The sequence below is a fragment of the Telmatherina bonti genome (assembly GCF_933228915.1).
Source record: "Telmatherina bonti genome assembly, chromosome: 10".
Taxonomy (NCBI): Eukaryota; Metazoa; Chordata; class Actinopteri; order Atheriniformes; family Telmatherinidae; genus Telmatherina; species Telmatherina bonti.
The window spans coordinates 20,407,618-20,429,124 of NC_136628.1; the positions used below are offsets into that span (position 1 = coordinate 20,407,618).

General features: G+C 41.3%; 1 protein-coding gene across 1 annotated transcript in view; it reads left to right on the forward strand.

The window, feature by feature from the left end:
• Window positions 1-21,507, forward strand: part of nbeaa (neurobeachin a) — a gene marked incomplete at both ends in the record, with an annotated part of 96,444 nt that overhangs the window by 63,925 nt on the left and 11,012 nt on the right. Inside the window, 23 exons of the mRNA XM_079247379.1 lie at window positions 1,601-1,709; window positions 1,793-1,874; window positions 2,051-2,174; window positions 2,299-2,491; window positions 2,900-3,592; window positions 3,827-4,276; window positions 4,791-5,008; window positions 5,145-5,298; window positions 5,797-5,820; window positions 6,206-6,289; window positions 7,008-7,188; window positions 9,139-9,263; window positions 9,374-9,442; window positions 9,567-9,735; window positions 10,066-10,469; window positions 10,777-10,913; window positions 12,422-12,576; window positions 13,405-13,531; window positions 15,040-15,159; window positions 17,158-17,291; window positions 17,906-17,967; window positions 19,580-19,644; window positions 20,042-20,150. Coding sequence (XP_079103505.1) covers window positions 1,601-1,709; window positions 1,793-1,874; window positions 2,051-2,174; window positions 2,299-2,491; window positions 2,900-3,592; window positions 3,827-4,276; window positions 4,791-5,008; window positions 5,145-5,298; window positions 5,797-5,820; window positions 6,206-6,289; window positions 7,008-7,188; window positions 9,139-9,263; window positions 9,374-9,442; window positions 9,567-9,735; window positions 10,066-10,469; window positions 10,777-10,913; window positions 12,422-12,576; window positions 13,405-13,531; window positions 15,040-15,159; window positions 17,158-17,291; window positions 17,906-17,967; window positions 19,580-19,644; window positions 20,042-20,150 — 3,988 coding nt within the window. The remainder of the gene's footprint in view (window positions 1-1,600; window positions 1,710-1,792; window positions 1,875-2,050; window positions 2,175-2,298; window positions 2,492-2,899; window positions 3,593-3,826; window positions 4,277-4,790; window positions 5,009-5,144; window positions 5,299-5,796; window positions 5,821-6,205; window positions 6,290-7,007; window positions 7,189-9,138; window positions 9,264-9,373; window positions 9,443-9,566; window positions 9,736-10,065; window positions 10,470-10,776; window positions 10,914-12,421; window positions 12,577-13,404; window positions 13,532-15,039; window positions 15,160-17,157; window positions 17,292-17,905; window positions 17,968-19,579; window positions 19,645-20,041; window positions 20,151-21,507) is intronic.

Genomic DNA, 21,507 nt, shown 5'->3' on the forward strand with positions numbered 1-21,507 from the left:
ATGGGTTTTCTCCACCCTGACGGGCATTGACATCTTGTGCGTCAGCACATACTCATCCGCTAGTAGAGCGGCCGAAGAAAGTGTGGTCACTTTCTGTTCATTTAAATACAAGACAATACGTTCCGGAGTACAATTCTTGAACTCTTCAATCAGCATAAGTTCCCGTAACGCCTCGAACTCAGTAATCCCAGAAGCAGCACACCATTTATCAAATAGAACACTCTTCTCTCAAGCGAACTCGACATAAGTTTGCCCAACAGTTGGTTTCTGCTGGTGGAATTTCTGGCGATAAGCTTCAGGTACAAGTTCATAAGCTTGCAACACAGCGGACTTAACTTTCCCATAATCGAGGCTATCCTTTAAAGGAAGCGCGGCTACCACCTCCTGTGCTTTTCCAGTTAGCTTGCATTGCAATAACAAAGGCCAAACTTCAGGTGGCCAACTAAGCGCACCAGCAATGCGCTCAAAGGCAGCAAAATACGAGTCAACCTCAGAGTCACGAAAAGCAGGCACCAAGGAGATACACTTGCTCACATCAAATGCAGCAGAAACAGAAGGAGCCATCTGTGAAAGATTGACAGAAGGGGGCGGTGCCTGGGCTTGAGCCTCTAGCTCCAGCCTTCGCAGCCTGACAGCTTTGTCAGCTTCAATTTCCAGCCTTCGCAGTTCAAATTCCATCTGAGCTTGGCGGGCTTGGGCCTTTTCACGAGCCTCCAGCTCCAATCGAGCCAAGCGAACCTTCAATCGAGCCTCACCATGGGCTCCAGTACTGCTGTCAGAGAGGAGCGGATCATATCGGGGAAGAGTAACTGGCACACCCGCCTGTTCACCAACCCGCGATCCCACCTCGGCAGTAACTGCGCTGGGAGTCTGAGGGAGTGGTTCCTCCACCTCCTCCCGAGGGTGGGTTCCCTCCTCCCCAGTTGTTGGGTCACCCTTAGCCAGAGTGCCCTCGCACACAGCTGCGGTTTCTGCAGGCGCCTTCAGCACCCCAAAAGCTTCCAACTGTCCCACCAAAAGAGCTTTAATCTGACTCTTAGTGGTCTGTTTCGGGACCAACAGATTGTAATGATCTGCAACCTGCACAAGATCAGCCTTACGGCAGCCATCAAGTCCAGCAAGGGAGGGGGCAGCAACAAAACGCTCCAAGTCAAAGGATGTAGCCATACTAAACCCCGATCACCAACCAATCTGAACAACAAATCAAAAAGTCACACACACAGATCTCACAATGGAAGAGGGATCAGAGAGAGATATCCCGGACGAGCCCCCACTTTGTTACGACCCAGACTCGGCTAGGGCAACTGAGCCGCACAAAAGAAAGACCTGTGGCCAGATGTACATATGGACCAACAGATTTATTGTCCAATCAGAGCTGTGTTTGAGCCAGAATCCCAGCTGAAGTGTCAGAAACAGTGGACTGAACAGCAACACAAGCAGCCGTAACATTGATGCTTCTCGTTCAATTCTTCTGTTGCTTAGTCACTTTGGTCTCATCGTTACTGATGGCCTATCACCTGCCAATATCAGACCGTCAGTGTCAGTTTCAACTGTTGTAAAGCTGTTATTAATATGCAAGTGTGTCTTTGTTCCACTGCAGGAGGAAGGTGGAGATCATGCACACTCACAGTCTGTTCACCCTGCTGGGAGAAAGGCTGATGATGCACACCAACACAGTTTCTATCACCACCTACAACACTCTGTATGAGGTGAGCAATTGTTGTTCAGCAGCTTATTCCCCGTCCATTAAAGTGATTGTTGTGGTGACCGTTTAAATCTTCTGTCTGTGCAGATTCTGACGGAACAAGTCTGCACTCAGGTGGTTCACAAACCCCATCCTGAGCCTGACTCCACTGTCAAGATCCAGAATCCCAGTAAGTACAAAACCCCTGCTTTCTGGATCTCTGTTTCTGTGTGCTCTTTGCTCTGCAAATAATACAATGTTATTTTAATGCAAGCAAACAAAGGACAAAGCCTGAATTTTGAGGCAATGCCGCCACACACTTACCTGTCACTCACGTCAACATGACCCTTTTTTCCTGTCACTCAGTGATTCTAAAGGTAGTGGCAACCCTGCTGAAGAACTCCACCCCCAGCGCAGAGCTGATGGAAGTCAGGCGACTCTTTCTCTCAGACATGATAAAACTCTTCAGCAACAGCCGTGAAAACCGACGGTAGATGCACAAATATGCCTTTGCTTGCATTTATTCAGCCACATGTCATTTATTTCCTGCAGTGACTGTTGTGTCTTAAGATGAAGCTCCTGCATCACATCAACTGTTTGTGTTTATGCACCAGCTGCTTGCTGCAGTGCTCTGTGTGGCAGGACTGGATGTTTTCCCTGGGATACATCAACCCCAAGAACCCCGAGGAGCAGAAAATAACTGAGATGGTGTACAACATCTTCAGGATCCTTCTCTACCATGCTATCAAATATGAATGGGGAGGGTGGAGGGTCTGGGTGGACACCCTGTCCATCGCACACTCCAAGGTTAGAGTTTAAGTTTACATTTTAATTACATTGATGTCATTCTAATTGATGTAGTTTCTGTCTTTATATTAACTTTCTTTGTCATTTGGTATAATCTATGTACATATTAAAAGGGATATTGATGTCTACATAGATAACATTTTTATCTAGTGATCAACCCTTTTCTGCTCATTGACTGGAGTTTTATTCAGCCATTTTTGTCACTGCAGTATAAAAGCGAGGGGATGTTATGGATGATAGTCTAATAGCCCTGGGAGACTAGCGTCCCAGTTTTATCCATCCTGTCTTTAGTATCGTGATCTACAAGCCCCCTTAGGACTACCTGGTGTTTAATAGATGTGGCGGGGAACTATTGTCAGTGCACGTGTTCTGATCACATTACCAATTATATCCTACCATCTGTCACAGGTGACCTATGAAGCCCATAAGGAGTACTTGGCGAAGATGTATGAAGAGTACCAGCGTCAGGAAGAGGAAAACATGAAGAAGGGAAAGAAAGGCTCCGTGTCCACAATTTCTGGCCTCTCAGCTGCACCAGCCCCGGTCGTCAATGGCAACCTGGAAATCGATGACAACTCCCAAACGCAAACACCTGAGAGTGAGGCTGAGTACAGCGAAGCGGCTGGCGGAGATTCGCGCAACCTCCTGGCAGATGGCACTGTGAAGCGACCGAATGGAGAAGCCCTGACACCCGGGGAGCAGAGCGCTGGTCCAGGGGTGAGGGTGGAGGTCCACGATCTCCTGGTGGACATTAAAGCTGAGAAAGTAGAGGCCACAGAGGTGAAGTTGGATGATCTGGACCTGTCTCCTGAAGGACTTAGTGGAAGTGTTGGAGGAAGCAGTGGGGGTGGAGTAGGGATGGAAAATGGACCTCTGGTAGAAGTGGATTCTCTCCTGGACAGCGCTTATTGCTCGGTGGTTCAGAATCTAAATGGGAATTTGGCGCCAAAAGAGGATACTTCAGGGTCAGGAGTTGGAATAGGAACCAGTCTGGGCCTTTCTGGAGTCAGCTTGGACGATGATGGGAACATGGGTCCGCTCATCACATTAGCTGATGAGAAAGACAGTGTCCCAAGCAATAATGGATTTCTTTTTAGCAAGGTATGACCTTATTGTTATTGCCAGCGATTAATTACAATCCTATCTGTGGAGCCGCATCCTGCCCTGCTGAGTTAAAATATAATTTCACCACTTTGTCACGGTTATCATTCTGTTATTATCTGTCAGTTTGAATCTGTTTTCTTTCCCAGGTAAAAAAAAAAAAAGTTGTAGCTGCATACTTTCAGTAATATTTTCCTGTAATTCTGGTTTAAGTATCTCATTTATCTCCCTCAGGTTGATGAGAAGTTGCTTCCAGCTCTGGCAGCCACAGACCCCCTCGTGTTGCCGAGTCCAGACCAGCCCAGTGCATCGGGCTCAGTCCCTGCTCACTCCACCATTAACGCCAGTGATGATCTCAGCCTTCTGGCCCACATGACCAGCTGTGGCTCTGATTTAACACAGACTCAGAGCCACACTTCGGGTGAACTTCCAGAGGATGGACCCTTCAAGATCCAGAGTCCTCTTGCTGACATCAGCTCCATTGCTGAAGCTGAGAGCCAGAATCAAGTTCAAGGAGCTTCTAGGCCAGATTTCCCAGAGGGAGAAAATACATCCGGGGCAGAGGGAGAGTCCGCTGGGCTGAAGACTGGAGGAGACACAGCCAGCACCACCTCTGATACAGAGAGGTCAGATGATGGGAAAGACAAGGACACAAAGAAGATCCAAACTACAGCAACGACTCAGGTGTGTTTACTGTACATGTCTGGTTTCATTGTCGAGGTGTTTTATAGGATCTATCAAGATGTATTTGTTCTCATTGATTTTGAAGGTGCTATGAAAACCATAACAGATGCTATACTGACATGAGACAAATACTTTTCTGAAAATGAATCATTTCAATGCCTTAAAATGACATTCTTCAAATGTTGCTTTTCCATTTGTATACCTGGTGCCTGTCAACAGGAAGTATGACTGGAAGCCAGCTTTAACTTCCACAACCTGATTGACTATCCTGAATATCGTCAATAGTTCTGCCATGTCCACATTATTTCAGCCAAATAGCTGGAAGATTGACTGCAACTGAGTTTTTTCCTTTTTAAGTAAATGGAAAAAGTTTCACCAGCGTTGATCTATCAGCTGAAGGGGAAACTGGACTTCACTGCTGTATAAATACCCAGTTCAACTGTATATTTATCAGACCAGTAAAGTTCATACTTAACCCTGAATCCTGACTAAGTAGTTGCCTTTATCATTGCAGGCCCTACATGGCCGTAGCGCATCCCAGCTTGAGCGGGACCTGCGCGTCGATCTTGGTTTCAGAGGTATGCCCATGACGGAGGAGCAGCGGCGTCAGTTCAGTCCCGGCCCGCGAACAACTATGTTCCGTATCCCAGAATTCAAGTGGTCTCCAATGCACCAGAGGTTGCTTACTGACCTGCTGTTTGCCCTGGAGACAGATGTGCATGTGTGGAGAAGGCAAGTTAGGCTGTTTGAGGTGTATCTTTTGCAAATCAAGCACAAAACTAGAAAAGCCTTTTTTTTTTTTTTTTTTTTTTTTAAATTTTCCAGTCCTCGGTTAATTAATTTTTTCAACTTTTAAATTTACTTTCAGCCACTCCACAAAGTCAGTGATGGATTTTGTAAACAGCAATGAGAACATCATCTTCGTCCACAACACAATCCACCTCATTTCTCAGATGGTGGACAACATCATTATTGCCTGTGGAGGGATCCTGCCTCTTCTGTCAGCTGCCACCTCCCCTTCTGTAAGTGGCTCTACTCCGCCCCTCTGTGGTAGGAGGGAGAACTGCAGCTCTGTGATAAACTTACATGTAGAACAATCTACTTAACCTGATTTTTCCCATCCAAAAGTGTTTAAATTGTATGATTTATGAGATTAAATCAATCTTTGTGCGTGTGTACCAATAAGTTTGTGGCTCAATGTTGTACTTAGTAAAATTTCTGTTTAGTTTTCTAATTAGTATAAACATTAGGGAACTAATCAGAGGTTCAAAAACATCTGGATTCTTCTCATCAATAACTCTGTCAACCCAACACAGTATTTAACCTTAATTTGGGCTTTATTCTGTTTTTTTTTTTTTTGTTTTTTTTTTTTGTTAATTAAAAAAACTGTTTAATTTAATCGCTTGACTATTTATTTTTATTACTTATACATTTTAATCTTTCTTTTCCTCTCTGTGTTACATGTATTGTGTATTTTCTTGTCTTTTTCGTCTCTGTTTTTGTCTGTTTTGCATGTGCAGAGTTCTAAGAGTAGTGCCAACACTGTAAGTTGCGTTTTTTTCCCCCCCTTTCTCGTTCTATTCTACTAATACTTTGTTTTGGTTTCTTTACCATTATGACTAACACTAACCCTTGCCTGTTTGATGTCCATAGTGTTTTGATTTGTTGTGCTCCTTTGCTGCTAATCAAATCTCCACCTTATGCTGTTTATATTAATTGTGGGTATGCCTTGTTGTCTACGCCTCAGAATATTCTGACACTGTTAGACTATTAAATGAAAAGCAGAAAAGAAAATGTAAGAAGGCATCTCCGTACCAAAAAGGGAAAGAAGCAAAATTCTCTATAAGAGAGAGAGAGAGCATGAGAGTTTTCCAAAAGTCCTTTAGGGTTGCATCTGCTAAGAATGTCCCATTTGTATCAACACTAAAGAAGGCAGGAGGATCCGGACCCCAGAGGGGTTCAAAGGGAGAGGAGGTGACCCCTATTCCTGGGGGAGGAGGCGCAGGGGGAGAGGTGCGTACAGAGACTGAGACTCCCATCATCACCAGAAGAGCTAAGAGCACCAACCCAAGCCCTTCTGTCCTCACCCTGTGTGTCTGTTATTTCCCAAATGTGTGTGCTCACTTGCTCTGATGAGCCCTGAGATGCTTGCACCTTGTCGGCTCTCCACAGCCCTTCACATCCTGCTTACCAGAGCAGTAACACAGCAAACCACACACTTGGTTTTAGCCCCTGCTATGCTGCCTTCTGATTTGTTTTTAATGTTGAGTTGTATGTATTTTGCAATTAAAGAGGACTTTGTTTAAATGTTAAGTAAGGACACTCGAGGTGAGCTGTCTCTACACCGTCAGCTCTAATAGACTACACTGTTGTTATTGCAATCCCTCTTACCATTACCTGTGTGTCATCAGGCTGCACTTCCTGTGTGTTGTGTAGAGCACCCCATCTTGCCAGGTTTCATCATCTAAGCCTGTTATTCACTTAACCAGCATGACACCAAGAGATGTTTTTTCCTGTTTGTTGGAAAAACTACGACTACTGTGGTCATGCTCATGCAAGGTCCAGTTTTGTGCTTTTTTAAAAAAATGTTTATTCTCTAAAAAAGAAAAAAGGGGATACTACAGGATATCCTCAAACACATAGAGAGAACCTCCATTTCATCATATGTCCATACGAGTGTTTCACTAAATAATTGTCAAGCGTGTGCTTATGTTTTTTCTTCCCTACCCAGACTGAATTGGAGAACATTGAAGCAACACAGGGCATGTCTTCAGAGACCGCGGTCACTTTCCTGTCTCGTCTGATGGCCATGGTAGATGTACTGGTGTTTGCCAGTTCCCTCAACTTCAGTGAAATTGAAGCAGAGAAGAACATGTCGTCAGGAGGGCTGATGAGGCAGTGCCTTCGCCTTGGTGTGTGCTTCTTTAATGTATTCAGTATTGACCAAAATTTAAACGACCGGCTCATGCGTTCGACTCTCAGCCTAATGGTCTTGTTGAGAAAGGTTACAAGTACCAGCTATTGTCAGTAGTGACAAATCTGTTGAATAATCATTCAATAATAGTTTAGTCCCAAAGGAGCATGGTAAAACAAACAAACAAAAACTAAAATATTTTCTCAAAAATGGGAAGATTTCAGTTTATCTTAGACTGCAAAGATCTTTTATGGATCTAAAGAATTGCAACAACTATTGATTTAATTTCATAAGCTGGAAAACATTTGTGATTTTTCTTTTTGAATAAAGCTGCTCTTTTTTTTAAAAAGCTGAATCTGGTAATGGAGCAGTATAATAATTACAAATGGATCCATTCTTTAAAAAAGAAAACACATACTGAGAGTTTCATCAATGAAAATGTTAAAATCTTATGGAGCTCATGAACGCAGGGAAATGTCAATAACTTATGAAGGACAAAAAGAAAATTAGACCAGAAGTATATATTAAAAACTAATTTACTTAATTAAATGCCCTTGTCTAAGTCTAGAGTTAAACCTGTCACATCAGTGCTTACCAGTTTTCAGACAAAACACCAGAGAAGCTGCTGCCATGGTTTTCTTCAGACAAATAACCATTGTTTGGATTTAAATTACATTTTTGCAGCCTTTAAAAATATCGCACTACCATACATATCTAGTGCAAGGCTTAGATGAAGTTAGACTTTCTCCCTGAATACATATTTTACCCACTAATACTCTACAGACAAATAAAAGTGGAATTATAAAACCGCAGGCAACCCCACATGGTCATATATTTTTCATACATTTCATGTATTTTTGGATCCTGTTAGTTAAACCGTTAGTTTTAGTTGTATTTTTTACACCTGCAGTTCTCATTCAGGGTTATTACAAGATCCAGATAAGGGGAAACACCTCCTGCAGATTAACAATATGTAACAAGGCTTTATATGATTATTCTATGTAAGTTTGTCACAAAGACTCAAGGTCTTTGATGGCTTTATGATCTCAAACATGAAATTCCTCTTGTTTAATTGTAGCCATCTTGGATTTCTAGATTGTTTGATGGGGATAAAAGTCCTTTCCTGTTTTTTCATGGTAAAACTAAAAGCACTCACAGTGTGCATCATCTTAGACCAATGACTATGCATTTTAAAGTCCCCATTAAACTGTCCATGGGATATTACCTTTCCCAGCAGTATTTTTAAGTGTTTCCTGTCAAAGCAGTAGTAATGGAGCTCACTCCCTTTCTGCAACAGCCAATTCTGCTGCAATTGGTCAGCTCCTGTGGGCTGATCAAGCACCACCCACTGTTCCACATCAGCTCCTCTGAAAGTTAAAACTGAAGTAAATATTCTATTAGACACCAGATTATCATATATGCCCTTGAGTGTAGACGTGCTATGTTGAATAGGGGTGAAAAATATCTATGAAATAGGTTTTTTTTTCATCTGTGCTGGCAGGTACTGACGTATGGAGGAAAAGCAGTGCAAAACGCAGCGCATAAAACACTTTGGCATCAAATTTTTATGTGCAATTTTTTCCTGACCTGCTTCTAAATGCATGAGTTTGTCGTTATTCCCTTTGTTTTACATCCTTGCCTAGTTCAATTAAATTTAGCCCTGAAATTTTTCTTTGACTTTTGCTCACAAAATAGTCAACAAATGGTTGCAAATGACATATCTGAGGAATTATATATTTAACTATTTCATGTTGAAGTGTATATAAATTATATTCCATGCTTCCTTTGTGGTTTATAGTCATGAAAAAAGCGTACATCGGCTGCAAACTACAATTTTTCACCTGCAAAACATCACAAAATCTTTGGATTTACAGCCAGACATGTCCTGTGATGTAAACACCCTTTGCCATTAGATTATACTTACATGTTTCCCTTCTGTGTGAATCAGTGTGTTGTGTGGCAGTTAGGAATTGCCTGGAGTGCAGGCAGAGACAGAGAGACCGGAGTTGCAAGTCCTCATTAAGCAGCAGCAAGTCACAGGACAGCCTCCACAGTGCCTCCACCGCCAGCAAGGTACTACGCAGATACATAATCAAATGCACATCCTACCACACTTAAAACCTGACACACAAACATGCATATGTATGATGCACCACATTGGATATTTTCAATTCTATTATTAGCAGGATCCAGACAGGCTCTTGCAGGATGTAGACATCAATCGTCTTCGAGCTGTGGTTTTCAGAGATGTGGTAAGCGTGTGTGCTTCTGTATTTTTAGGGCATATGGTATTTGTTTGCTTATATATAATGCTAAAAAAATACCCAAGTGTTTATTTACAGAACGTGTTTTTGTGCTTGTGTTGTCTTGCTGTAGGACGACAGCAAGCAGGCTCAGTTTCTAGCCCTGGCAGTCGTTTACTTTATCTCAGTTCTCATGGTGTCGAAGTACCGAGATATTTTGGAACCCCAGCGAGAGATTGGCAGGTCTACAAGCCTATCGGGAAGAAGCATCCGCCACGAAATTAACTCCCCAACCAGTACAGGTGATTCTTGTATTTTTTCTTTTTTCTGCAGTAACGTCGGTCTCAGAGGTTAACTTAGATTGCTCAGCAGTGACTCATCATGGTAATGTTAATGTGGAGAATCCAGCCTCCAGTCAAGCGAGATACATTTGCCAACAATATGAAATCATTAGAGCAGAGAAAAGAATATTACAAAGGGAAGGAGCTAGAGAAAGAACTCACTGTTTAAAAAAAATAATAGAAAATGCCTTGATACAGAGATTATATTTATGTTGATATACTGTAAACTGGTTTTATATCTTCAAAAAGAAAAAAACACTTTTAACACTAATTTATTCTTTATGGCTCCAGAACATCCATCCACTGCTTTCTCTGATCGGGACAAACAGACCCCAACCCCGGTGGATGACTCTCCCCGGGCTGGCCTCCCCCACACAGACTCAGGCATCGGAGAAGAGGGCCACGTGGCGGGATCCCTTAATGGCTCGGAGATCGGTCTGGGGCTTGGTTTGGGTCTGGTGGGGAGAGAGACAGACAGAGACAGAGACAGAGACGTTGGAGGAGGAGGGGGAGGCATAGGAGGTGGAAGTGGGGGAGGAGGCACAGATCTGTTATGCAGTCTGTCTGATGTTCGGAGGTCACAGGAGAGCTTACTGGATTCTCCCCACAATCCCAGTTCCACCCCCAACTCTAACCAAGCCCCACCTTCATCCATCTCTAGCATCAGTCAAACGAATAAAGGCATTAATGTTAAGGTGGGTGTGTGATGTTCCCATTCAGTTCTGGCTCATTCTTTATGTGTGAATATTACAAACTTTAGTCTATATGTACATTAAAATCTTATTTTCAGTAAACATTAGATAAATAATATCTTTTACTCTGCTTACAATCATAAAAATGGTAATTGTTGATCAATACAGTCAGCAAATGCATTTTTGTTTACTCTGAGGTGTCAAGTTGTTGTTTTTATGTCAGAGACAAGGCTTTTTTTTTCCCAGTGTGACCAAAACCGCTGTTGTCATGACACTCAGATCACCACTTTTGTTGCGCTCTGAAATGTAGGAAATCCTGAAAAGCTTGGTGGCTGCTCCCATTGATGGTGCAGAGTTGGGACAGGAGTCTGGACCGACACCCTACCATCCAGACCCTGCCTTGAAGACACACCCAATGCTGCCTATGCAGTTCCACTCCTTTGACAGGTGAGTCCTTCTGCTGCTTGACCTGCAAAGTGCATTAAAACAACCAGAGATACAGCAGTCAGCGCAGCCGAACACATCCATCAGTGAATCAATTTTTCAGCCAATACTAATATATGTAATTTATAGAAAAACCATACTCATTGACTGATTACTTCTCTAATATTCAAAATGAAACGGTGGCCTTTGAACGAAGCTCATGGATGACAGTGTTTACAACATTTTCAGCTTTAATTTAAACCTCAATAATGCACATGTGATAATAGCATTAAAAATCGGTATTCAGCTCAAGAGGTTAATATTACATGTTTACAATTAACTCTGTACCATATATTTGAAAAAAACAAAATACAAAAACCAAATGGATCCAACTTGAGACTCTCTGATCAGAGCAATACTGACAGTAAGACATAATACTGATACTGATATATAGATACATAATACATAATGCTGACATAAGCAAAGCCTACAAAGAGGTTTAGATGTTTGCCTCTCAGCCACACACCTACCGCACAGACTTTGCAATAAGTGAAAACGTGCCAGAGTCTGCTACGCATCAATTAGCCCCCCTGATCCCTCTTGTCACAGAATCTGAGAGCCTAGTTAATGATTCAGGAATATATGCATAATTGATCAGAGATGCTTTTTACCCATCCATATCCAAATCTGTCTGCACATGTCAGACAGTTCTGATGCATCTATTTTATCTGCTTGTATAAATTCCAAATAAACTGTTACAAATAACGTTCTAACAGTCGTTTCGCTCTTAATTATTTAATATTATTTAATTCTGTTTTTGTTTTATTCCAGTTTCTTTTGTAATCTTTTTCCTTATTTTTATTGTATTTATCTTCTTTTACATAATTGTATATACTTTCAGGCAATAAGGGGGTTCATTTCAAAGTGTATGTTAAAGACAGAAGTGAAGGTATTGTCCTGCATAATTGTAGTCATGTAGATATAATCAACCAACACAGACATTTCGGGAGATGTATTGCATAAATCTTTGTATCAGTTCAAAGTGATCTGTCGACACAAACCGGTGGCAGTCTGTGGTCCCTCCTTTGATGCTGAAACTTCCAGCTGTTTTTTTAAATCTGAAAATATCCTTGTAGCTCTCTGATGTTGTCAGCTGGTTTAAAAGCAGCAAAGATAATTTTGGGAGGAGCTGCTGTAATGTTGTAGAAGCTAAAATCTGAGTCCTGGCACAGCATCAGCTGTTTGGTGTTTAAATATCTGTGAAAAAAAAAAAAACCGCTTTGTATGTATTACAGTTGACAATAATCGACCTCAGAAGGTTCAGCCAGTGACTGACACATGCTCTTTATGTTGCTATGGTACCAGACACCAACAGTAGACATGTTTGTCCATCTGATGTGGTGATCTCAGTGGCAACTGAAATCAACTGTCTGTTCGTGTTGGCACACACCTCAGGCTCAGGCCAACAGAAGGAGTCTGCTATCACAGCAATGTGTCAGCTTACGTGATGCCTTGTGTCTCATCTTGTACAGGAGTGTTGTGGTGCCAGTGAAAAAGCCACCACCTGGCAGCCTGTCAGTCAACACTGTGGGCACTCCGACCACCAGTGGAGCGGCCACTGCAGGCAGCACACCCAACATTTTTGCTGCCGCAACAGCAACACCCAAGAGCATGATAAACACAACAGGTAGGAGGTAACCCAGAGATGGAGCAGCCAGAAATATGAACCTCTTCAAGCCTATTTTTAATTGGCCATTACTTTTCTAAATAAATGCTTTCTTTGGATATTTTTATTGTGTTGCCTTGCCTCTGTTCAGTATGGGTTTCATTAGACATGGCGGAGAGACGCTCCTGCAGCCTGCCAACAACTCAAAGCCTGCCCAGTAAAGCAGAGCTGAATTTCATGTCTTGTTCCCAAAGTCTTTGATATTTAACCTGGTTGTGTTTTAAAAAAAAAAAAAAAGAAGAAGAAACAAACCAACACAACTTTATAGAATTTCTTTAGGTCAGTTACTAAAGGAGCGATGCTCTCCTGTCTTAGGAACAATTGTCATTTTCAGCAGGCTCATATTTGATACAACCTACAGAAAAAGCAATGATAAATTTATAAAATGAACACTAAAGATAATGAGATGAGATGTATCGTCGACTGGTGTGGAGACGGGTACAACATCATGCTCAGCAGATCCATTATGGCATAAAAGACTTGTGTTTAAGTCTGTCAACATGTCGGACGTATTCTGCTGTATTGTTTTTGCAGAATGGAAAAGGAGGGGTTTTGTTCCCTGAAATGGATCCACTATATTGATTGCAAAGCTATTTTCACAAACCATTACCAGAAGATGAGCATCAGCATGTCCAGTGAAATACTATCCAAATTGAATTTGTTTGCAGCCGATCAGCAGCAGTATGACTTCTTTCTGTACTGTCCTGCATGCTGATTATGGCCACGCTTCACTGATGTTCAACAAATTATTTTTCATCACTTCCCTTCCTTTCTTTCTGTCCTATTTAGGTGCCACGGACTCTGCTTCCTCATCTTCCTCCTCCTCCTCGTCATTTGTTAATGGGGCGACGAGTAAGAATCTGCCAGCGGTGCAGACAGTGGCCCCCATGCCTGAAGACACCATGGAGAATATGAGGTGTGTGTTCTCTCCATCACAAAGCTCTCGAGTCACTCAGTTTCCTCCCACTTTTTGTTTTCCTCCTTTTGGATTTCTTTTCATGTTGATTTGTCTGGTTTCATGTGTGCCTGTCTCTTTTTCTCATATCATTCCCGTCCCGTCATCTTTCTCGACGACCTCCGATTGTTACTTCCCACCAACGCTACTGATAAAACAAGTTAGCAGAGTTTTTCTCTGGACAACCGGAGAACGTCTGGGGTGCACCTACATGCTTTTTGTAATACCAAAGTTTAGTCACAGTAATTGCTGAAGGATTCTTAGTTTTAAATGTAAAGGATTGTGTTATAGTAAAACAGTAAGCCACAAAATCTGATTTGATAGTTTCACTGTAGTGATTGTTCGATAGTATAATTTCCAGGTTGGAAGAATAAAGCTAATTTTGAAGTTTACCTGCATGGTGTGTAAACTGTTCATTTAAAAAGATGCCAACCTCTACAGCATGATAAAAGGATGATAAAAGGACCCCATCTCTCTTTCAATCTATTACTTTCATAGATATTTCTTACTAGTTTCACTAATTTGAAAGCTTATCTAGTTTTACATTAACATCACTTAGCAAACGATGGTTTCATACAGACTAAAACAGGATAAAATTATATCTTGAGGTAGTGATCTGTTACTTTGAGCACAATAACCGCCACTAAAACGCTAAGCTCTAAGCTTCAGTAGGTGACGTCACATTTGCTACATCCAGGATCTGTGAGCTGTAGATAGCAAATTACTAGAAATATAGAACTACCCGATTCAAATTGAAGTATCCCTTTCAACTACATTGTAAGTAGTGCTTAGTTTTCTGATATGGTGGCGCCATATAAGACAAACGGTTGCGATTGCAGCAAAACAGACTTAAGCTGAATCTGTTTGAGTAGGTGGAAGACCAGATGCCATCTGCCAGAGGAAATTAAACACGAGCTCGCCACGTCATCTGACTTCCACGCTAGATATTGACTACCGTATTATTAATAGTTGTTCTGCAACATTTATTTTATGCTGCCATGCACACATACCACTGACACATTTTACCCAGTCAACACTTTGGTACTTTTCATCACTGACATGGCGGTTCTGATTCTGTTTTACTGTCTCTTCAGTACTAAAATGCTCCGCCAGCAGCACTTAAACTCAACTTAAACCCGGCAGTCCTGATGTATTTCAGTAAACATGTAAATGGAATTGTCATTGACATAAATCTGTGTTTAGTTTTAGCTTGCACGTTGTGTAGGAGTCACTTAGACTAAAGCTGTACGATTTTAACCAATAAGGAAATAGCTGTATTGAAAGAGTCATTCATTTAAGTTTTGGAGCAACTTGGACTGTAATATTTCTGTCAATGTTAGCAGATGAAACATGTTCTAAAGGTTCGCACACAAATCAGTGTGTGGGCGCAGACGTGCACATGTATTTCTTAATCTGTGTGCATGTCTGTTTGTGTGTTTTTGTATGTGTGTGTGTGGTTTGTATTGCAGTGCCTATTGTGAGGTGGCGCAGTGTGCGCTGCGCAGCGGTCAGACGCCCCCTGAGCTCAAGTCTTTTAGCTCTCTGGCAGGCTTCCAGGCAGCTCCCCGAGATGCAGGACAGTGTTTTAGGCAAGGAGATACTCGTTCTGTCCCCACGCCCCTCCCTCTGCCCCACCTCCACCACACACTCTGCTATGCCCAGCAATTACTAAATTTTCCCAGTATGCCATGCAAGAAAGGACAGAGCTCTATGCTCCAGCAAGAAGGAGTTCATATGTTATATTAATTCTGTCACTTGTTGCATGGATATTTTCTCACACTAACCCTATAAAGTTCGGATCAGAGCTGCTTTAACTGTCTTGTTTTTAGCTTCTGGTGCAGCTTTTGCAAAAGCCACTCACCTGATACTGTCGGCAGGATAAAAACAGATAATATTGGAAACACAAGCGGTGTAGTCAGAGATCATATCCTTACAAGGCCAAGAATATGAGCTTCACTGCCATAATGGCTTCATACATCAACCTGCTTTGTTGGAAAGTTCCTGCCTTAGTTTATAATAAAAAGAAATTCTGGTGATCCATTTACAGTCTGATTGGATTTTTTTTCTGTCCTCAGTTTAAAGAAACAATCATAGAAAATCTTCCCAATTCTTTTTTTTTTTTTTTTTCAAATTCTTAGACTAATTGAAAATTTTTCGAGTGAAAGTCTTTATAACAAAGTTTTAGTGTATCATTGAAAGGGATGTGTTGACAGTGCAATTTAATGTGCATGTCAATGTTTCCTTTTGTGTAGAATTGTGTAAATATTATCATGTTTTTTGTCTACTTAACAGGAGGTATTTACATGGGGTGGGTCGTAGCAGCGGCTATGTGTGCCATCATGTTATAAAGAAAGTGCAACCTCCTTCAGTTTTAAACTTTTAGATGTCAGAACTTAATTGAATATCATGGAGAAAAAACAAACATGGTTTTGCAGTGATCAAGTCCATGTCCGGACCTCAAAAGAGCCGTTAAAAAGACGAACACCTGCAAACCTCAATGAACTGAAGCAACACGACAGGGAAGTACAACAATGTGTGAGACAGATAACACCATATAAAAACTATTATTTGCAGTTCTAGTTGTTGCAAAGGGTGGTTCAACAAGCTATTTAGTCTTGGCGTGTAATTAGTTTTTCACCCTGCTTCTGCATGCTGGCTTGACTTTTTTATTAAATAAATCATAACAAGTTGTAATACATCATATATTCTTGTTTATCTGAGGTTGTATTTACCTGATAGTAAGACCTGCTACCAATCACTAGATTTTTTTTTCATCAAATTCTTGCACTAAAGAAGTTATAATTTTGTTTTTTTACAACTTTATATATTTCGCTATAGAAAATAGGACAGTGACTTGTCCAGGACGTACCCTGCCTCTCACCCAATGATTGCTGGGAACGGGACCAGTTTCCCCATCACCCTTAATTGAACTTAGGCGGTTAAGAAAATGAATGAATTAATATATTTTGCTTCTTTCAAAGGGTTTTGAAGACAAACAATTTGTCATTACATGAGGTAAAACAGATATCAGACTGAAAAAAAAATGGATCACCAGGATTGTCAGGGCTTCACTATTTCAATCTTCACACAAACACTCTCTTGAAGCCATTTACATAGATATGTGCAGCATATAAAAGGCAAGTCAAGGTGCAGTGCAATATCTGTGTTTAGTGCAGGGCATTTTCTCAGTACGAGCTGCCAGGGCTCTTGCTTCACTCATCCCACAGTGTTAAGTTATGATTAGCTTTTAAACTGCAGAAACATCAGCACTGTTGCTGGTACTAACCCAGACATACTGCTACCACATCAAGCCATCATTCGGCTCCATTCTGTACTTTTCCCTTTTTGTTTATATCTTCTATGTCCATTTCACATCTATTTCTACTTCTTTTATCACTAATGTTGAGCTTTTCCCTTCCTTGTTCAAACCTGTCCCGGCTTATTTTTTCATGCATGTTTTTCTCGCTCTCTTTCTTGCATGCTGTATATCCTCTTGAGTTTTTACCCTCATCTGTATGTTTCTCATTACCGTCACTCCTTTCTCCTCACTTGCTGTCTTTTCCCCCCCCCCCTTGTTTTCGCCACAGCATCACAACCAAGCTGGAGCGTGCTCTGGAGAAAGTGGCCCCCCTGCTGCGAGAGATTTTTGTGGATTTTGCTCCTTTCTTGTCAAGGACACTGCTGGGTAGCCATGGGCAGGAACTGCTCATAGAAGGTACAGGTGCTGTACACGGCTCCTTTTTCTCTAACTGGCGTCTCTCTCTGTCGAGTCTCCTCATTCACTGTCCGTCACTGCAATGTCTGTGTGTGAGAACGGTTGACAGAGGAAGAAATGAGTGAAGTGGATGCGTTGAGTGAGAATGAGTGGGTGTCTTTGAGCTGGCTGCTTCACTCATTCGTCAAGCAGGTATGAAGTCTGTATCTTGCACTTTTTAAAAAAATCAGCTAGACAGGCTTGTTGGTGATTTTAGATCAGATTATGATCAGTTTTAGAATTACAGCTTGTCCTGAATGTGTCACGGTCCTCCCTCGGCCCACCTGCTTCCTGGTGTCCTGTTTTTGTGATCCACTGTCTCAGTGTTGATTTCTCCTCTCTTCTCTCTCTCTCCCTCTTCCTCTTCCTCCCCCCCTTTCTCCTCTTTCCTTATTGTTTGTTCTTGTCCTCCTTGTGGCATGATTTTTTAATGAATTTGACTATAACGACTGTACAGTACATGGTAGCAGATAACGCTGACACTTCCGTAACTTCTTTGATGATATTTTTGTGTCTCGCTGTGTGATGTGTGAGGGAAGAGAAGCTCCTGACTGTAGTGTTTGTGTGTGTGTGTGCTGCAGGTCTGGTGTGTATGAAGTCCAGCACGTCTGTGGTGGAGCTCGTAATGCTGCTCTGTTCTCAGGTTGGTGACCCACCCCTTCGCCTTTCTGACTCTCTTTGCACTGTCCTTGCACTTTCCATCCATTTACACTAAGGCAGAAAAATCCTGGTCAACTTGTTACTTTTCCAATAAGCTCAAAGAGTTTTTTGTTTGTGTTTTTTTAAAGACCTGTTTTAGTCAGTAAAGTTAACAACGCTCAAGAAGCTGTGGAGTTATTGATCTGCTTTGTAGAGCAGGACTGACTATGTAATGAGCGCATTGCAGATGTAATATAATATCTGCTTATATGCCTCATTGCATCATAGTTTTTCCTTTCCAATATCAAAACCAACAACACAATGTTTAAAGTAAATGATTTGATTTTCTTTTTACCAAAGTTTAACAGTAAAAAAAAACAGAAAACAAAAAACCTAAGTTGAATCACAAAACCCTCACAGTTGGAATAACATGGACGTTTATCTGTTTGATTCGCCTCATTTAAAATGAAAGCCAGTGTTTTGATTTTTTGTGAATAATGCTCAGAAGGCAGGGTTGACACTCACCATTACGTTGGCTTTCCTCAGATGGTGCCAGTGACCAGTTTTCTTTGAAGTTCTCAAGCTTCTTTCCCATCTTCTCAATGTTTTCTTGAGTTTTGTCTCAGAAGAGCTCTTGTTGTTGAAGTCGCTCTTCAGTTTTTGCTCTTTTTCCTCTTCCTCATTTCCCTCAACTCTGCCGCTGCATTTACATCGTCTTCTCTCCTCTTTTCCCGCTCCATCACCGGCCACATTATCAGGCACTTCTTCTTTGGCCAATTTTAACTCAATGTTTCTGAAGCAGCTGCTTTCATCTTCTGCCAGTCCCCGCTCTGCCCTTTCCTCCTACCGCTCCCTTTCCTTTTGTCTCCCCTCCACTCCTCTGGGTAGCTGCTCGTCAGCATGTATAGTATTACCACTGACTCCGGCCTTGTCTGCCATTAGAGGCCCAGGAGAGCGTACTCGAGCCCAGAAATCGATCCTCTGGATGGTGGGGGTTGTAACAGGAGATAGCCTTAAGCGCCAGAGGAGCTAATGGAGCTCTGATAGTTGTAGGCTTTCAGCAGCACTCTGATGCTGCTCTACTCCCATATGCAGAAAAACATGAGACATTGACTGAGGCTCAGATGAATGCAGTTTTATTAACACTCTGAAATCTCCAAGATGTTTCTTTGTCTGCATGTACAGCCGTTGTGTCTTAGTGCTCACTGTTTACACTGACAAAGATTAACGTTTTTTTTTTTCTTTGAATGAAGCTTTTGGAAAAAAATTCACGCTTCTTACACGTTGATAGGCTGATTACACACAAGATCCTGCTTAAGTCTTCCAGGGAGTCTTTGATGATGTATCAGTGATTACTGTGAAGCATGGATGTGTTAACCACATGCAAAATGCTTCACCCTGCTTGGATTTACCAGGGTTTGTTTGTTTCCGATCGAACAGTCTTAAATCAGGCTTGCAATGAAAAAAATAAAGATTTTATTTTCATCAACATACAATAAATTTGATTTACAGAAATTTCACTTTATTGTAAAACATCCTGGAATGTTATATTTTCAAGCAATGCAGTCCAGTTCTGCACCATGAGTGATTTGTGTTGATGTGTTTTCTGCACACAGGAGTGGCAGAACTCCATTCAGAAGAACGCTGGTCTGGCTTTCATCGAGCTCATCAATGAGGGAAGGTAATCTATCACAGGGAATAATTATCACTCCACACAAGTCCTTGTGATTCACATATGAACACGTGCTATCAGTGCTTTATAATGAATAGATGTAATAGTCCTAATGAGAGCCTTGCCAGGATAAGTGCATGGTGATGTGCACGTTCAGCAGGAAGCTGGATCATTAAAAGGCAGTTACGTTTCAAACTAATATGTGTCTGAAGTGTGTTTTTTTTGTTGGGATATGACTGCAAAACGTTCATTCTTAAATAAATAATTCCCATGCAATGTGCACATCTATATTCGCACATAAGCTTTAGCTGAACTCAGACCAGACTTTATTACATTTTTCTTTAAATAAAAACAATATCTGGAACTTTTCTCCTACTGTCACCAACATTTCTCACTCCTTTACCAGACTGCTGTGCCACGCCATGAAGGATCATATTGTGCGTGTTGCGAATGAAGCGGAGTTCATCCTGAACAGACAGAGGGCTGAGGATGTGCACAAACATGCTGAATTTGAGGTAAACACACAGGCTACCACTTTTCTTGCCCTGTCCTGTTTTCTTCATATTTTGCCTCCAAGTATCTGGACTATTTATCATCTTTCAAAGTTGTCCTGAGTATTGGTTCTCCAGACGTTCTGAAAGTTTTATTTGGACTTTGGCTACATTTTCGCTCCTTTTGCTGACTTTTTTCACAAGACTGTTTGTGTGTTAGTTTACCAAACACTGACTTATGAATCAGTCAAGGATAAAAAAAGGCCCCTAACTTAAAGTATGACCCATGTTGTTTTCACACATGTCAAACAACCTAAAGCCCCACTGGTCAATTTTTGGCAGATTTTCTTACAGTCCTACGTTGACTTATATTTTTTTTCTCTTGCTCTGCCCAAAGTGCATGTTTAAAGCGATTGGTGTGTTGATATCCTGTTGCTAGCGTGTAATGCAGTACTGTAAAATGAAATGCTGTTATAAAGTGATGCAGTTTGGTTGGAAAGAAGTAATTTCTCAGTCTGTGTGCTGTTTGGCAACGGCAGCATCAGGTATGTAGATAATTAATGTCACTGTGACATCAAAACGGGTCAGAAACAGTTTTAAAGCATAAAAATGATGTAGCTCAGCTACTTGTATCTTTGTTACGTCTCAGAGACGTAACATTTGTTCCAATTTCTTTTGTTGCATCTAAAAATACCAAAGATAAAACATTTCACCAGTCATAGCATAGCAGTAATAACAATGAGATTCTGTGAGCTATTAATTGAAACTGTAGTGTATTTTACAAAGCCATTCCGTGTGTCCCTAGAAACTATTGAGGAAACGGGGTAAGTTGAGGACAAAAAAAACTCAGGTCAGCAGATGATCATCTGGACTTGGACATGATGATCCTCATTACAAGGCTGAAGTTCACAATTCACTATTCCTGAAGACTAGTTCAGGCGTAGACTAAATTTGGATTTTCACATATTAAAAGAAAAAGAAAGAAAAAAAGGCAGAAATGTATTTTAACTAAAAACAAAACAATACAAATACAGCTGTTTCAAGGTTGATTTGATAAAATCAACTTCATTGTTGATGACTTTTCTTCTACAAGGACAGGAACTCCTTTAAATTTGAATAATAAATGCAGGGATCTCGGAATGTTTCTTTTCCTTTTTTTTTTCTCTTCTCTTCAGACTTGCGGTCTTGTATTGAGGACCTGAGGAAGTTAGAAACCATTTGGATGAATGACGCTTTAGCAAACAGTTGTCTAAATTTGAGGCATCTTAACTCTGGTAATTGTATCCGGACCAAAAAGCACTTCTAGCAAATTCTTAACCTGCAGGAAATTCTTCGCTACAGTCACAAAAAGCACGACTCTCTCCGTGTTGTTTTTTTTCCT